General features: G+C 33.3%; 1 protein-coding gene across 7 annotated transcripts in view; it reads left to right on the top strand.

Moving 5' to 3' along the window:
• Positions 1-19,003, top strand: part of KIF3A (kinesin family member 3A) — a 143,117-nt gene that overhangs the window by 24,057 nt on the left and 100,057 nt on the right. For 3 of the 7 annotated variants that reach the window (XM_088798598.1, XM_019756045.3, XM_088798599.1), the window contains exons 5-10: positions 1,979-2,084; positions 7,134-7,273; positions 7,653-7,850; positions 8,168-8,342; positions 12,523-12,621; positions 14,285-14,356. In XM_088798598.1, the coding sequence (XP_088654724.1) occupies positions 1,979-2,084; positions 7,134-7,273; positions 7,653-7,850; positions 8,168-8,342; positions 12,523-12,621; positions 14,285-14,356 (790 nt within the window). Of the gene's footprint in view, positions 1-1,978; positions 2,085-7,133; positions 7,274-7,652; positions 7,851-8,167; positions 8,343-12,522; positions 12,622-14,284; positions 14,357-16,467; positions 16,477-19,003 lie in introns of all 7 variants that reach the window. The other 4 variants (XM_088798600.1, XM_088798601.1, XM_019756048.3 and 1 more) reach the window with 2 other exon arrangements.

Below are 19,003 nucleotides of genomic sequence, written 5' to 3'. Positions count from 1 at the left end.
GAGTTAGGGTCTAGACTCAGGTAATTATAGTTTTTCACCCGTGTGAATATTTGATAGGATATTATTTCATGGGTCAGTTCTTCATTGATTGACACCGTCCCACCCATTATAAGAGGCTTAGTATCCCTGGCCCCTGCCTATGAATATTAATAGTATCCTCAAGTGAAGCAGAAACTCCCCCACAGATTTCTAAAACATTCTGAGCGGGGGAGTGACTGCCGCCATTGAGATTCATTGTTTTAGTGTTATCCACTGTATTTGTTATAGAAATTTAATTTCTGGTTTTATGAGAAAAGTTCTTTGATGGCATTACCACCCAATTTTTTAAAAGACTTTCATAAATTTGGAATGATATTTGATTTCTTCATTTTTCATATCTAATCAGTTTATCTATACTTAGTTGAATTTTGGATTAAGATCATATTGTGATTGAAAACAACCTTAGATTTTGCAAACTGATGTTGTTTTGAAGATTGTTTCTAGTCTGCAATAAGATGAGCACAGAAGGTGAGAATAAATGCTTAAAAACTTTCATAGCAATCGGATGTTGCCATGCTATCCAAGTTCATGAGTTTTGTATTTTTCAGAAATATCAGTTTGCTACAGTAGAAATATACAAATCGTTCTTTACCATACATTTTCTTTACCATACATTTTACCATACATTTCCATGCATACAAGTGTCGAAAGAGATCAGTAATTTTCATCAAACCAAACCTTATGTGGAAGCACAATGTGTAAAATATTAATACATGAAAGTGAAGCTCTCTTTAGAACTTGTCTGGGCCTGAAGACCCCAGACTCCCACAGTGGCCCCTCAGTGCCACCACGAGCCCTCTACAGCTTTCAAAACACAGTTTGAAACCCACTGGTTTATAGAGACCAACATACCTTTACTACTAATGACACTGGGGCTTCATTTATATCCCATTAAAGAAAAGGGGTAATTTTTCCTCGTGTATATCTTATGAATTGTTATAAAAGAGACCAAAAAACCTCCAAATCTCCAACTAGAGCTAAAATCTGCACCTGGAATTTGGAGTGTCTGCACTCGTGACTTTTGTCTTTGGGATTGTTTTTTAAACTGTTGTTGTCTTTATCTATGAGATCTTACTACCTGTGGGATGGCTCTCCCCACTGAGAGCCACAGACCTCTGCCTCAGTTTCACTTTATTGTGCTGACTGGTGGAGGTGACCTCTAGGGCCTTCCAAAGTGAATTATGTATTTCTAACACTCTGTATTTTATATAGGCCTATCCTAAATAAAGCCTTCAAATTTGGTAAAACTTCTCATAAGGTTACTCACGGAAAGGTAGTATTTTTACCCGGATGCTATATACCTGAGTATTATACTCAGATGTTTGATATCCTCTCGTGACTTCAAATTGCGGTGAAGACCGACAACAGCTGAGTCTTACCTCTGCCTATCTCTGTAGCCAGACACCCTACTTGTTTTCCCCCTGCTTCTTACTCTTCCCAGCTACTGTGGCTTTGTTTGTTTATTTTTCTAAGTGCCTAGTGTTTTCCCATTTCAGGATCTTTGCATGTACTCTTTTCCTACCACTCCAACCCAGATTGGCTACCTCCTGTTTCTTCAAATCTTAGCTGAAATGTCATCTTGGGAAAATCCGTTCTCTGCTACACTGGCTGAAGTATCCCTATAATGTATTCTCATACTGTCCTGTATTTTTTTACTTTATGGCATTATAACAAATTAAAATAATTTTTGTTTGTAATTATTTGTATGTTCCCCCTGTAAATTTTTACCTCCACAAGTGTAGAGACTCTGTGTACTTGTTCAGCGCTGTGTATCCACTACCAAGCAGTGTCACATCGATGTTCAATAAATAACACAGTTATTTATACGTTATTTATATACAGAAGATGTTTAATAAATAACATAGTAGATGTTCAATAAATAGCTGTGGAAGAATTATGGATATATGTGTAAACTTTTGTGATCTTTCTTTTTTTTCAGGTTAAAGAAAGACCTGATGTGGGAGTTTATATCAAAGATTTATCAGCTTACGTGGTAAATAATGCCGATGATATGGATAGAATTATGACACTAGGCCATAAAAATCGTAAGTGTAGTGCATAATTGTGATTAAACATATATGTGTTGAGTAGGCTTATTTAGAAGCAAAACTGGTGTAGCCCTTTGTCCCATAAAGACTAAATTTTTTTTAGGTTTCTTGAAAACCCTTCCTCTTTGATAATTTACTAGGTAGAGAACATTTATGATGAATGAAAGATATCACAGATTGCTTTCCGTGCTGACCAAAATTTTGTTTCTTAGTAATAGTGCTTGATCTTTGAAACTCTTATATAGCTGTCTCTTGTTAGCTATACTATTTGGTAACATTTGTTGAACACTTACTATGTGGTGAGTGCTTGTGCCGAGTGCTTCATAATAATGATGTCTTTTAATCCTCAGAGTGGTCTATAACCCTATTAAATTCCTATTTTATGATTGAGGAAACAAGTCTTATATAACTTGTCCGCCATTATATACCATTTAATATGTGGCAGAGTAAATATTTTAACCTAGGTCATGAGCCAGCGTAACCTAACCAGGCATTATATTGCTTCCCTTTTGTTGACAAGAGAAGCAAAACAAAAATGAAATAAAATGGTATTCTTTTTATAATTGTTTCAAGTTTTTTTTTAAAGAGTAAAGAACTTCAGCAATATTTAATACACAGAGATGCCCCAGGCCTAGTATTGATGATATTACTAACAGCAGTTAGAGATTAGGGGTGAAAGATAAGAACATAGCAAGTAAACATTTTTTAAGGAAGTTTTTATGACTAGACTATAAATCACGCAAACTCAAGGAAATTAAACAGTTTTTAAAAGTCAGTTGTATTCTTATAAGCCAAGTAGAAGAAAGAAAAAGACCAAATTTTAACAGGAAAATGAGAAAAAATATGTATGAATGTATTATTCCCAGGAGAACTATACATAACAGTAAGCACACGAAAGGATGTTCAACTTCAGAAATACGTATTCAGGATAGTGCACATTAAAACAACAGTGGGAGAGACTTTACCCATCGGTTTGGGTGAAAGGATATTCACGTTGGTGAGGCTCTGAAGAAATGGGCACTGATGATGGGAATGTAAAGTGGTACAGACTTTTTTGAAGGGCAGTGTAACAGTATCTGTTGAAAGTTTTAAAATGCATTCCTTTAGATGCAGTGTTTTGAATTCTAGAAAAATATTATTTTTAAGTATAAACAAAAAAAATGCCTATTGAAACATTATTTGTAGTAGTAAAAAATTTCATACAACCTAAATAACTAAAAACAAAATATTGGTTATATAAATTATGGTACAGAAATACTAGGGACTATATGAAGCTCTGAAATAAACAATGAATTAAGTCTACATGTAGAGACCCGAAAGATTTTCAACATATATCGGTAAATGAATAGAAAGCAAATTATAGAACAGTATATACTGTATCATTTCATTTATATATGTGTAAAAAAGCCAAAATATTAAACCATGTTTTTGGGCATTGTGTGTTTGTGTACGTGTGTATGTGTATGTGAAATACAAAAAGAAAGGACATTTAATAGTGGTTACCTTTAGGGAAGGGGAAGTAAGACTGGGGAAAAGGGATGTAGGGAGCTTTTACTTTTTTTTTTTTTTAATGTATTAAAAAAAATTTTATACCAGGAATACATTTATGTATTGCTTATTTAATTAAAAACATTTTTTAGCATAAGATCCCATTCACAGTAGTGACCAAAACCTCCCATTAACTACCTACCTGAGAATTAATTTAACTTGGTTTGTGACATTTGTTCAAGGAAAACTAAAAAATCCGAATGAGAAAAATAAAACGAAACGAAGGTAAAGGGATTTGAAAACTGAAGCTAGCAGAGAGGAAAATACTCTTAATTAATAAGCAGATTGAGTCCAAGAATTAAACATTTAGTACAAATATCCAAGTAGAAAAGTTCCAGCATAAAAATACAAACTTTATCATATTGAAATATAGTAAAATAGCTATCAAGAGGAAAATAGCAAGAGAGGGGAAATGTGACAATAAAAACTGCTGTTCTAAATAGATGAAAAATTGATACAAATATAAAATTAGTACCCATTTTGTACAGGTGATCATAGTATAGAAATAGCTAATTTTCCACTTAAGAAAATAAGTCAGCCATCTCATGAATAAATACATAGGCTTTCTAGCAACTAAAATACACATTTAAACTAGTCAAGTATATTTACATTGTGGGCATCATTGTAAATTGGTCAGTATTTATGTAGACAAGGGTTTTTCAGCCTTTAAACCATAATCCTTTTTTAAAAAAGTATTTTTTTGGATAGGCAATCCATACACATGATATAAAATTCAAAAGACACAAAGTATACTTGAAAAAGCAAGTCTTTTTCCTGCCCTTGTGTCTCACCTGGTTCTCAACCCTGGAGGCAATCTGTTAGTTTCTAAAATGCCCTTTCTGATACAGTCTGTACTCATGCATGGTTGTTTTAGAGAGAATGCTTGTCCCCTTTCGAGGCAGATAATAGTATACTTTATTCACTTAATGATATTATCTTAGCAATAATTCCACATTAACACATACTAGTCATATATAAGTATTTTAAAATAATTATACAGTATTTCATTGGATGGATCTATGTAACTTACCCAATCTTTTTTTGATGGACTTTGGGTTATTTTCAATCTTGCTATATGAGCAATACTGTAATAAGTTTTCTTATATATACATGAATTTATACACATGCAGGTATATGTATAGGATGAATTTTTTCATACCCTTTTGGAAAACATAAAATTTAATTTTTTTCTTATTCCAAAATAAATATTTGACAAAAATTAAAGCTACGGATGTTTTATTTCCATTATGTGATATGTCAGTAGGTTAGAGCATTGAGTCTGCTTGATTGCTGTAAGCTGTTCTCTTCTAGGGATTGTAAAGTTCAGTGTAGGTCAGTTTTAATAGCAGGTCTGTTGCATTTCTTTGTTTTTATTACCAAAAATACAGAAAAATCACAATCATGAATAGTATGCTTTACTTATATTACAAAAGCAATGAGTATTAAATTATTTAATATGATTTTTTTTTTTCAAATTACATGTTCTCGCTTCCTCCAAATTGAAAAACACTGCTAGTGTGATTTGATAATCACGTAGGTATAAAATGATTCCTACCTTTGACCTAGTAATTCCATTTAGGAAATACATCCCATGGAAACAATCCCAAAGAGAAAGAAAGGTGTCTGCTCAAAGATGCTCATATTAGTGTTCCTTATGAGGACCCAAGATGGGAAACAATCCCAGATACCTCTCAGTGAGGGAATAGTAAAATCAAGGCTTAATAGTTTTTTGGAAATTTTTCATAAATTCATAATTTGATTTTAAAGAAAATAGAGAAATATCATATGATGTTAAAATCCTTGCATTTTCTTTCAATAATTTTTCATTTCATCAGGCTTTACGTTTCTTTGTTAGTGCAATTTACGTTCTTTTTATCTGACTTATAGTATAGCCATATGCTAATAAAGAATACCTTGTAATGTTTACATTGTACAATCAAAGCTCTTGTGGACAAGTTCTGCATGAATATATAGCAGGAAGATAATTTTGGCTTGGTTAAAATTAATGTAATGCTTTTAAAGTATTCTGGAATTTAAGGAAAAAAACCCACATATGCCTATTGTAAAAAACAAAACAGACCTTTTTCTGTTTCCACAACATAGAGGGTGCCAAAAAAAATGTATACACATTTTAAAAAAGGAAAACTGTATTAAAATTGTAATACTCAATATATACTGATAACAAAAGATGAATACAAGTCACTTTTGATTTCTGCAATTACAAGAGGTGCTCAAAGTGGTTACCATCAGCGTCCAGACACTTCTGATTACAGCAAACTACTGCTTGACCAATGTTGACCAAAGTGTCCACTTGTATACATTTTTTTTAGCACTGACAGTATATTCATGTAAAATATTTATATACGTAAATACTTAGTATATTTTGAATGGATGCTTTTGTTTTATAGAAATGGGATTTTACTATATATTCTTCTCTAAACTTTAATTTTCAGCCAGATGTTATGGGTATTTTTCCATGTCATACAGATCTACCTTATTTTTTTTTAGATTTTATTGGGGCAGGGGAACAGGACTTTATTGGGGAACAATGGTCAAATTGTTGTCCTTTCAATCTTAGTTGTGGAGGGTTCTGTTCAGCTTCAAGTTGTTCTTTCAGTCTTAGTTGTGGAGGGCGCAGCTCAGCTCCAGGTCCAGTTGCCGTTGCTAGTTGCAGGGGGCACAGCCCACCATCCCTTGCGGGAGTCGAACCGGCAACCTTGTGGTTGAGAGGACGCGCTCCAACCAACAACTGAGCCATCCGGGAGGCAGCTCAGCTCAAGGTGCCGTGTTCAATCTTAGTTGCAGGGGGCGGAGCCCACCATCCCCCGCGGGACTCGAGGAATTGAACTGGCAACCTTGTGGTTGAGAGCCCACTGGCCCATGTGGGAATTGAACCAGCAGCCCTCGGAGTTAGGAGCACGGAGCTCTAACCGCCTGAGCCACCAGGCCGCCCTACCTTATTTTTTTTTAAAGGACTGTTTCGTAACCCATGGTATGACTAGTCTTATAATTGATTAACCATGATCCAGTCGGTTGTTTCTGATCTCTTGTTTTTGCGAACAATGCTGCACTAAATTAAATATCCTTCATCATCTGATGCATATATGCAAGTATTTCTGTGGTTTAGATTTCCAGATCATAATACTTTTTAGAGAGCTGAAACAGCAATAATTTTTCAAATTATTTAACATCTATTTTTTATGTAAATTACTTATTTTATTTTAGGCGGTAATATTGGGATTAAAATTAAGTACTTTGTCCTAAAATACTTGTTCTCTTTAACATGGGAAACATTTTAAATTCTTTTGTTATCAACATAAATTGTCAAGAGAAATTTCTAATAATGGCTAAACACACGTGTGCTTTTTTGGTTTAACCATGCTCTCTGGCTTTTGGCTGTGATGAAATTAAGTATTTTAAACAATTCTGGATATTTAATCATTTTTAAAGGTACTCCCTGTTATTATACTTTTTAAAAATTTCCTTCCTTTATTCAAGGTTCTGTTGGCGCAACTAATATGAACGAACATAGTTCCCGTTCGCACGCCATCTTTACAATTACTATAGAATGCAGTGAGAAGGGTGTTGATGGTAACATGCACGTCCGGATGGGGAAGCTCCATCTTGTAGATCTTGCTGTAAGTAATAGGATACTACTATGGAGTAACTCTTGTGTTTTTTATTTTATTTTATAAATGACTAAAAATTCAAGTGAAAAGGTTGATTTACATATGGTTTTTAAGTTGTTAACTTGTTTATGTGTTTAATTTATGGAATATTTCAAACCTATACAAAAGTAGATAGAATAGTGTAATGATCGCCCATGTAACCATCATCCAACTTCAACAGTTATCGGTTCATGGCCAGTCCTACCCTCATCTCCTTCCCTTCCTGTGTTATTTTGAAGTGAATTCTAGATATTATGTCCAATATTTTACTGTTAAATTACTTTTTTGTCAGCTTTGGAAAGAATATTCCGTATTTTAAATTCCAATTTATCTCTTGCTTTATTGCCAGGGTTCAGAAAGACAAGCAAAAACTGGAGCTACTGGACAGCGCCTGAAGGAAGCTACAAAAATCAACCTTTCGCTTTCTACCCTTGGCAATGTGATTTCTGCCTTGGTTGATGGAAAAAGCACTCATGTGCCTTATCGTAACTCTAAATTGACTCGTCTTCTTCAGGACTCCTTAGGAGGAAATTCAAAAACCATGATGGTAAGACGTAATTGATGGTATAGCTATCATCAGGCAAATTTAAGATTCCTGTTTATCCCAATAATTGATATGCATAACATTTTAAAAACTATGGATTATTTTGTTTTGTTTGATTTGTGGTTATTCTTATTCTAGTACACCATGTGTACTAACCCATGTGGTGGTGTTTGGAAACCCACGTGGTTATGCTCTCTTTTTCAAGAAGGCCAGAGTGGAAGTTTGCTTCAAAAATTCTTCTTGATATCTTGGTAATGGTAGTATTAATTTCAACTGTATCAGGTGTTAAAATGTTTTGCTTTGTATTCCTTACTCAACAGTGTGCAAATATTGGGCCAGCAGATTACAATTATGATGAAACTATCAGTACATTACGGTATGCTAACCGTGCTAAGAACATTAAAAATAAAGCCAGAATTAATGAAGATCCAAAGGATGCTTTACTTCGTCAATTTCAGAAAGAAATAGAAGAATTGAAAAAAAAGCTTGAAGAAGGTAACGTTTTTCAAAGTATTGATTTTAATGTTGGCTAAAAATATGTTGCTTAATCACTAAGTGTTCTAATAAAAACCACCTATTAAAAATTCCTCCAGCCTCTAACACTGATATTTAAAGGAATATTGCTACGTGGTAACTTGATACTTACATACTTGAGCATTTTCATATTAAGCTCAAGTAAAATTACACGTTTGTGTATGCAGTTTTAAAAATTCATTTAATTTAAACATCATCTTAAGCCCCATGACCTTGTGTAGAATTTGTATGACCACATATTAAATAATGAAGTTTTATTTGTCTTTGTGTAAAGAGTGTGTTCTACCATATATGTATTTTGGTAACTGTGACCAGAGTTCTCTCTGTGATAGATATCAGTCACTATTGTTTGATGTAAAGAAAACCATCACAGTCACGGGTACACCAAGTTTAAGTCAAAATTCATTGTATGGCCTTGAAAATATGCGTTCATACTTCAATTTGAACATGAGATTCTCTTTTGGAAGTTCTTTTCTAACAAGATAATGTTAGAAGGTTAGAAAGTTTGAAGACGTTGTTCATGAGAGTGAAAAACTTACCAACCATCATTAAGTACCCAGTGACCCCCTGTACCTCGTGCTAAGAACTGATTGGCACAGGGTTCCTTTGCATGCCAGGTAAACAGCAGGCTTTGGTACTACTGGCTCTTTTCAGTCTGTGGGGGAACTTGTTAGATCAGATGTGAAATCCAGAGATACCAACATCATAAACTTTTGGAGAAAGCAATAAAGTAAGGTTACTGAGGAGAAGCAGTAATAATTGAGCTGTCTCTTAGATAATGAAATTTGGTGTTTTAAATGTGACCACTAGGTGGTATTTATAGTCAGTATGTTTTAAAGATTTAAAATTCCTTAGATTTATTAATGTTGAATTTTTACCTTTATCTTGCTGACTTAAATTTTTTTACATTTTTTGTGATAAAATACACATAACATAAAATTGACCATGTTAACTATTTTTAAGTGTACAGTTCTGTGACAGTAAGTATGTTCACATTGGTGTGCAACCATCGCCATCATCCATCACCAGAATTTTTTCATCTTCCCCAAATGAAACTCTGTGCCCACTGAACACTGACTCCCCATCCCCCATTCTCCCAAGGCCCTGGTAACCACTATTCTACCTTCTCTGTCAATGAATTTGGCTATTCTAGGTACCTCGTATAAGTAAAATCATATAATATGTGTCCGTTTATGTCTCTCTTATTTCACTTAGCACTTGAGGTTCATCTGTATTTCAGCATGTGTCAGAATTTCCTCCCTCTTAAAAGGCTGAATAATATTCTGTTATGTGTATATACCATATTTTGTTTATCTATTCATCCATCAATGAACACTTGGCTTGCTTCTCCCTTTTGACTGTTGTGAATAGTGCTGCTGTGAACACGGGGGTACAAATACCTGTCTGAGTCCTTGCTTTCAATTCTTTTGGGTATATACCCAGAAGTGGAATTGCTGGATCAGATGGTAATACTGATTTTATTTTTAACACATTTTATTTATGCTCTCATGGCATTTGTTTTGTAATCCAGTTAACAGAATTTTATAATCTGGTTAATGGAGTTGATCATATAAACATAAAAAAATAGGCAAAAACAATAAAAGAATATTTTTTTAATTTTTTTATTTTGAAATAATTTTAGACTTACAGAAAACTTGCAAAGATAGTAAGGAGAGTTCCTATGCATACGCATCACCCAGCTTCCCCCAATGTTAAAATCTTATATAATCATAATACAATTATTGAAACCAAGAAATTTGCATTAATAGAAATTTGTTCACTGATCTACAGATCTTATTTAAATTTTGATAGTTTTCTCACTAATGACCTTTTCCTCTCGTCCAGGATTCAGTCTAGGATCACATACTGCATTTAGTTGTCATGTCTTTTTAGTCTCCTTCATTCTCCAGTTCCTCAGTGGGGTTTTTTTTTGGTCTTTCATGATCCTGGCACTTTTGAAGAGTACTGGTCATATATTTGTAGAATGTTCCTCAATTAGGATTTGTCTGTAGTTCTGTCATAATTATTCTGCAAGGTTTCTCCACTATAAATTTACTAGTTTATTTTTTCCTTTATAATTAATACCGTGTTTCCCCAAAAATAAGACCTAGCAGGACCATCAACTCTAATGTGTCTTTTGGAGCAAAAATTAATATAAGACCCCATCTTATTTTACTATAATAAAATAAGTAAAATAAGATGGGGTCTTATATGATATAATATAATATATAACACGCGGTATAATATATAATATAATACCAGGTCTTATATAAGACTGGGTCTTATATTAATTTTTGCTCCAAAAGATGCATTAGAGCTGATGGTCTGGCTAGGTCTTATTTTTGGGGAAACAAGCTATGTATCTTGTGGGGAGATATTTTGAGACTATACAAAGGTCTTGTGTCTCATCATACTTTCTCCCACTAATTTTGGCATTCATCAAGTGTTCTTGCCTACAACAGTAATTCTGTGGCATTTGCTGAATGGTGACTTTCTCTTCCCATCATTCTTCCTGATGTTTAGTGTTTGGCATTCTGTTGTGTGGAAGAGCAATCCCTTCTCCCATACTTATTAATTCAGTTTTGTTTTGTTTTTTTGTGTTTTTTTTTAAGATTTTATTGGGGAAGGGGAACAGGACTTTATTGGGGAACAGTGTGTACTTCCAGGACTTTTTTTTTTTTCCAAGTCAAGTTGTTTTCCTTTCAATCCTAGTTGTGGAGGGTGCCATTCAGCTTCAAGTTGTCCGTTCAGTCTTAGTTGTAGAGGGCGCAGCTCAGCTCCAGGTCCAGTTGCTGTTGTTAGTTGCAGGGGGCGCAGCCCACCATCCCTTGCGGGAGTTGAACCGGCTACCTTGTGGTTGAGAGGACGCGCTCCAAACAACTGAGCCATCTGGGAGCTCAGCGGCAGCTCAGCTCAAGGTGCTGTGTTCAATCTTAGTTGCAGGGGGCGCTGCCCACCATCCCTTGCGGGACTCGAGGAATCGAACTGGCAACCTTGTGGTTGAGAGCCCGCTCTCCAACCACCTGAGCCATCCAGGAGGCAGCTCAGCTCAAGGTGCCATGTTCAATCTTAGTTGCAGGGGGTGGAGCCCACCATCCCTTGTGGGACTCAAGGAATTGAACTGGCAACCTTGTGGTTGAGAGCCCACTGGCCCATGTGGAAATTGAACCAGCAGCCTTCGGAGTTAGGAGCACAGAGCTCTAACCGCCTGAGCCACTGGGCCAGCCCAATTCAGTTATTTTTATGTCATTATGGACTCATGGATGTTTATTTTAGTCTGTGGGTTATAATACAGTAATATCATTATTTCGTTTATTGCTCAAGTTGTTCCAGCTCGGGCCATTAGGAGCTCGTTCGTTGTTGTTCCTGTGTTGTTTCAGCATGCCCCCGTATGTTTTTATTTATTTATTTGTTTTTGAGCACTTTCTTAATTTTCTGGTACCAAGATGTTTTAGGCTCATTTTGTATTTTTTCTACCCTGGCCTTAAAATCATCTATTTCTCCCTGATTCCTTTCATTGGAGAATGGTATTTAGAAACCAAGGTTTGGGCAATAGATGTGCTCACTGCTACTGAGGTGTTTAAACATTTTTAATGAATTCCTTTTTCCAAAATTTAAGTTCACAGAATCTTTGTACAAATAAGCCCTTCTTCTTTTGAATTATTTCTTATGGTATAGTCCTTTTTACTGTATTAGATGAGTTTTATTGCTCTTAAAAAATATGCAGGTTCAATGAATTATTTAAAATCTTAAACAGAAAACTGAGGAGAAAATGCTCCCCAAAAGTGATCACATGTTTAAGAGACTGAAGTCTTTAACTCTTAGAGTAAGTTACTCTAACATGTAATTTACACACACACACACACACACACACACACACACACTGTACTTAAACTGTTATTTGACATTTTAAATGGATCAGAATTTAATTTCTCTTTAGGAACTTTAAAAATAAAACCTCTGTGTACGTTGTATCATGTCTGTTTCTGAGATTAGCGTATCTAATATACTGTCTAGGAATATTAATATAAAATTTGCTTAGGGCAACAAAAACTTAATGAAGAAAGTTGATATAGGCATTTCCTGAATAGCCAGTGACCTGGTACAGATTAATAATCATTGTATTAAATTTCTGTTCAAGGGGAAGAAATATCAGGCTCTGATATCAGTGGGTCAGAGGAGGATGACGACGAAGAGGGTGAAGTTGGAGAAGATGGAGAGAAAAGGAAAAAAAGGAGGGGTAAGTTCTGTTTCAGTTCTAGAAATTAACCGGAATTGCTATCTACTGATGGTTTAACATTCCCAAGGCTGTTGAGTACATGCCTATTATTTTGCCATATTTAGTATCGGTAGCAATTGGAACAGAGGAAGTATGCCATGTACCTGGTTAACTGCATTAGTTTTTCCTCCTATATTGATCTATTTATAGTTGAATTAGAATACCATATGTTCTGGGTTTTTTAGAATTTAGAATTGTAAAAATCTGTTCTAGTGGATGTACCATTTAAAATTTTCATGTAGGGTTTTAATTTTATGTGGGGACTTTCATCTGTGTTAGGAACATAACTCTAGGAAATCAGGATAATGTGAAGTTTTTCTAAAGCAGGATTAGGCTTTAGAAGTCACTGAATTTTTAAATAATAAATTTATATAAGGATTCTATTTTTTAATTTAATTTTTTCTTTATGAAATGTGCTTTCATTCTCACCCTGTTATAGAGCATTTGTAGCCAAGTGTGGATTAAGATTGTGTTTGTTGTGAGCAAGGTATAGATAACATGCAAAAGAGAGAGACATATTATAATCACCTACATTTCAAATCTTTTTACCCTAAATGTATATTTATTTCAGAATTCTCTTCCATTAGTGTGGATCATTGTTTCCAAGCTGGTACATATTTTGCTTCTCTTATTAAAATGATCTTGCTGAAAATAAACCCATCACTGCTTGATCAGGAGTCCCAAATTTAAAAACTATGAAGATTTTATAACTTCAAAAGACAGGAAAAGCATGATTTAGAGCAAGAGTTGGCAAAATATAGTCTGCTGGCCAAATTCAGCCTACCACCTGTTTTTGTAAATAAAATTTTATTACACAGCCGTGCTCATTTGTTTATGTATGGTCTATGGTTGGCTGTTTTCACATGAGACTGTATGGCCCGCAAAACCTAAGCACTTATTAGAAAAATGGTTTTGTGTTTATACCTATTTTTTCACAAAGGAAAACTATTCAAAGCTAAAACAGATAATAGATTTGTTAAAAATAAAATTTTGAATAGAAAAAAATGCCACTGTGTCATATGTTCAAACATTTAATAGAAAAATACCTCCCTTTCAGGCTTAGAAATTTTTAAATGTTCAGTGAGCTCTTCAAAGTTTTGCCATGAAACTTTGAAACATACATAATTATATCTGATAATTTGATGTTTTAGAGGGAAACGAGTGAAATTAGAGACACACCAACCTGTCTATAATGAAGGACAGTTTATCATTTCTGTGATTTTAATTGTGCAAGAGCTTAAATTTTAAAACTCAGTTCCTTTAACTTATCAACCTAAATAATTTAAATAAACAGACATGTCACCAAATGGTTTACTGATTTTTCATTCTTGTCATTCCAAGCCTCTGAATTACTATGTTTTAGGTGAATAGTGGCGTTTGCCCACTATTTTTGTACACGCTTAAAGGAATACAGTTTCTAATTCCCCTGCATGGCTTTCTTTATTAGAGAATATTGGCTAGACTACCAAGACTGGTTTTAAGGGAAAGTAAGTTTTGGTTCTTTAATACAAAGCTTGATTGTCCTTTAAAATTCTCTCTGGAATTGAATTTTTCTCTGTGTATGTGTCCTTTCCTTGTTTCCTTTTTCTGTGGTTCCCGTTGGGCTCATGTCTTTGTCTTCCAGGCAGTAGCAGCAGCAGTAGCTCAGACTCCACATGTTCTGTCATAGAGAAACCTCTGGATAAGTTCTTGCCTAGTGAGTGGCAGCTCTTAAATCCTCTTAACAGAGCTTTGGCTTTTCCATAACCCATGGGCTTCATTTGAGAAATGTTGCATCGCTCCCTGTCATTACTTACAGAATACGTGTTGGACTTCTCAGGAGAACAGAGCATGTGGTGATTTCCACCCCCCTTCATCGCTTCCAGTTATCCATAATTGTTAAAACATACGCTTAAGCTTATGTTTGAGACAATGGAAGAGAGATTCATGCTTTTGCAATCGAGATAATGTAAAGAGAGCTAGTAAGCTGTATAAAAGAATAATTTTTATCATTCTTTTTCATATTTCATGACAGATTTCTAATCCTATTCAGTATAAGGGATGTGTAATAACAGATCCTGAATTTCTAAAAGTCCAAATTACATTCGGAAGTACACCAGTGCCCATTATAACGTTATCTTACAGTTGTAAATGTTTTATGCTTTGGTGTATTCTTAGGGTAGCTTAAGATTGAAAGCTCCCAAATAAATAAGTAAAGTTTGAAGCAAGGAAAGATAAATTGAATAGTATTTCATATCAAATAGCCATTTATCTCTATTTCAAAATTACCTGATTGATTTTAAGAGATTTTCTAGTGTATGATTAGCAAATTCAGATCCACAAAATACTGTTTATGTAGGATCTATCAACTTATTTCAAACCTCTAGTGTTTTTCTTAAACTTTAATTAATTAAATTGAAAAGTGTTATTAATTGTATCTATATTTTATTTTCAGAAGGAAAGAGAAGTGATGCTTTCTTGTAATAGCTTGCAGCTTACTGCCTTTTAAAGCATTATCGACATACTTACCTTTCAAAACTAATAGCGAAAACATGTGGTTATTGTTCTTATGCTTTTAGCTTTCTAGAGGAAGAATTCCAAGAATATTAAGAATTGTTTTCTCTATTGACAATTCTTAAATCTTACCAAAACAATTAATTTCAGAGGATAACATAAAATACATGAAATTGCTTTAGAAACCATATAGAGGTATTATTTTGTATTTAAACTACAAAATACAAGAAAATATCTGAGTGGGAGGCATTTTAATTTAATTTTCTGTTTTAAAACTTACCTTAATCCTTAAAGACTAGTTATATGAAAGTATGTTACGAAATGAGTTGTGCTTTCTTCAATTTAAGCAGTTTTAGTTACTATTTGTGTACCTAGCACGTAACATTAAGTTTCTTGTTGTGATGTGTGTTAGTGAAGTAGAGATAAGGTGGTCCCAGCATGTGGTTGCTGTGTGTAACGTGTATGTACTTTCCCCTTTAAAAATATGAATGGCCTTATTTAAGATGTCTTTTGCTTGAATCATCAATTGATCATTTACTTCTATAGCAACATTATTATAATTATCCTTAATGATCTACTAATAGATTGAATGCAAGTTTATTATACAGGTGTACTTCACTTTGTGCACAAGAGTTTTTTTCTGAAAAAATATTGCATATAAATCAAGTTGGAAAATCAAATGTATTGGGAGAGCTTGCTGCCTTTAAAACTTCTTCATTAAATAAATCCTTTTGTTAATCATATAATCACTACAAACTACTCTAATCTAATTTGGGATTGAGGGTTTGGGGTTGGATTTTCTTAAAGAGAGGCACACCTGTAACAGATCCTTATATTGGAAGAACATTGAATTGGGAAATTTTGAAAATGGGCAACGTGACTTTTGCTACTTTTAATTTATTAATTGTTTTGAAATTGGTGTAATTATCTGTTTTGCTCTTTTAGAATACTTCCCAGGTCTTAGCAGGTTCCCAATTCTATGTCCACTGTTATTATACCCACTTGGTGCTGAACTGTTTGTTATATTGCAGGAGTTTGGGAGTCAGTATAAGCCCTATAGGTTGAATTGTAACCTTAGACTAAATTAATCTTATTATCTGCTTAAATTACATTGTATTTAATATGCTTTACTGTTTACATAAAACTGCTCAGTTTCAGTTTTGATAATGATTTATTTCTATACTTAAACTATAAATGAATGCTAATATACATTTTTCTTTGTTTTACATAAGAAATAATGTTTTTCTTTTTTTCCTCCTCATCTCTGTGCATATGCTTCCTGTCTACGATTTGCTTACTACTTCTTATTGAAAGATCAAGCAGGTTGGTGTGATTGATTTGCACTCCACGTGGTACAATTATTTAAACTTAAAAGAATTTTATCACTTAACATTTTTAAAATTTAATATTTTTTACAAGGTAAGTATCCATATTTTGTATTTAAAAAATACAGCTTTAGTGTGTTTTTTTTAAAAAAAAACTTCCTTTTTTCCTAAATTTTTAAAAATTTTATTTTGATTTTTATTGAGGAAGATATTAGGAACATTCTTGTTTCCAAATTATGTTTTTAAGGGAACAATTCAGAAGTATTAGGTGGGTAGTGACAAGCACACAGGATGTGCTAGACCTAATTAACAAAACAGATAAAAATAAATATATCACCAGAACCAGATGGCATTGTCTTTTTTCCTAAATTTCTAAAGACTCATTAAGCCAAATTTTGGAAATACAAATATAAATGATTTAAGCATTTTCCCTCCTTTTTTAAAAATAGAGGAATCAAATGCCTGGTTCCTTATGCCCATGGGTGCTTATGAAATGGGTGCTTAACTCAGTTAACACTTTTCTGAGATTCTTCCCTTTAAGTTCACCTTGCCAAAGTTCATTTTCATAGTTTTGGGTAGAGCACATGGCATAGGGCAGTTTCAAATATTACTACTCCTGTTTGGCTTAATTACTCTATGACATTAACTTTTTTTTTTTATCTGAAATTTGTGCTGAATTTTATCATGCAGTATTAGAAGAAGAAGCATTTTTGTTTGGTTGGTTGGTTTGGTTAAGATTTTTCTTAAAATCAATGTAAAAGTGACTTTTAGTGATGTCACGTTTTTAAGTGCCTGGTTGGGAGAATTGGTACATATTTACATTTAGATTAAAATATTATTTGGGGAGAAATGTAATGATTTATCAGAGTAATTCTGGTAATAATAATGTTACTGAAATATTAGACTTTTGAAACTGAACCTAGCTATATATGCATGGTCATCTTTATGAAAGTGTTACCAGAACACAATAGGATCTTTGTTGCTAAAGCATCAGTTTGGAAATATTACTTGAATGGTTTTGAATAGCTAATGCAATTTAGGCATAGCAGTAATTTATCAGTAAGCATATGCTTTTGTATTTCTACATATAAAATCTTTTTATTTTACTGCCTCTTAATGGGTTTGGAAACTGTTTTTAATAGTTAACAAAACAGTTAGAATCCTAGAAGCCTAAAAAAATTAATGTACATGTGTTCATCACATCATTTCCTGTATATCATTAGTATCTATGTCTTCATAATATATAGGTTTTGTTGGGTTTTTTTTGTCTTAACATATTTGCCATTTTTTTTTAAATATTTTATAATTCTGAAGTGGAAAGGAAGTCACAATTTATTATGCATGTACTTACTTTGTACCTGAACTTATACTTTCCTCCTCAAATTTCTAAGAAATAGTATTACTGATGGGAAATTCTTTCTAGGAATTCATTGGGAATAGGGATTAAATTATTTTTCTAAATTATTTTTTAACAGTGTATGTAATTCAGAACATTCAATACAGGTGACTGTGCCAAAAAAGCCCACTGAATCAGGTCTACATCCTGACTTTTGGAATGCAATGAATCACACCACACCAAAGCATGAATTTGGATCAGTGCTTTTATTTACTATTTTATTTAACTTATTTGTCTCGTGGCTTAAGTTTGCTTTGGACTTAATGTTTCTGTAGACTCAAATGGTAATATATTTGAAACCCTTGGGGGTTTTTTATATAATTTTATCCTATGATAAATTAAAGCCTATGAATGATTCTTTGTCTCATGGTTCCTGAAAGAATATATTCAGATATATATCTCCATCATCGTTATTTTTCAGTTCTCTTTCCTCGCTAGCAGAAGAGGTTAGTTAGCTTTTGGGTGGAGACATTAACAATTTATAAAGTCTTCTGGTTTACACATTTCTGTGGTCCTTTGGGAAGGAAGTTAAGAATGACAGAAAGCTTTCAGAAGAGCCTCAGATCAATTCTACGAAAAGTTTGTTTGTTTTTTCTGAAGGAAAAGTATGCTTCAAAGAAATTGTATTACCAGAAATGAATTATCTTTGATTCAGTTTCATAACCAGTTTAATATGCTAGTTTTATTTTCTTTTTGATTTTTCATTTTAACTTCATGATTTTGAAATTCATTCAGTAAGCTTTTAATTCAATACTATTGTAACAAATTTAACACTTTGTACTATTATTTGTATGTAAAACACTCTACTAGACATTATAATCAAAACAATCAATTGGAAACTGTATTTCCAGCTTTATTATTTTGTAGTATTTCTATTTATATTTGACACATCACGTTCTTTCTCACTTAGGGAGATTTAGGATCCTGTGTTTGACATATGAGTTATTTTAGTTATTCATTTAAGGTATGATATATCATGACAGCTCAGCAACTATGAAATGCCTGGTTAATTACTATATAACTGTTATATAATCAGTATGGAATTTTTTTTCGTTTAAAAATATACTATTAAATAAAATCAAGAACTTTTATTGAACAAAAACTTTAAAAAAATTTAAATTAAAATTTA

Source organism: Rhinolophus sinicus, chromosome 5 (assembly GCF_057876585.1).
Source record: "Rhinolophus sinicus isolate RSI-liver-muscle chromosome 5, RSI-T2T, whole genome shotgun sequence".
NCBI lineage: Eukaryota > Metazoa > Chordata > Mammalia > Chiroptera > Rhinolophidae > Rhinolophus > Rhinolophus sinicus.
Note: the sequence above shows the minus strand (reverse complement) of the source record. Positions and strands in the feature narration are given on the sequence as shown.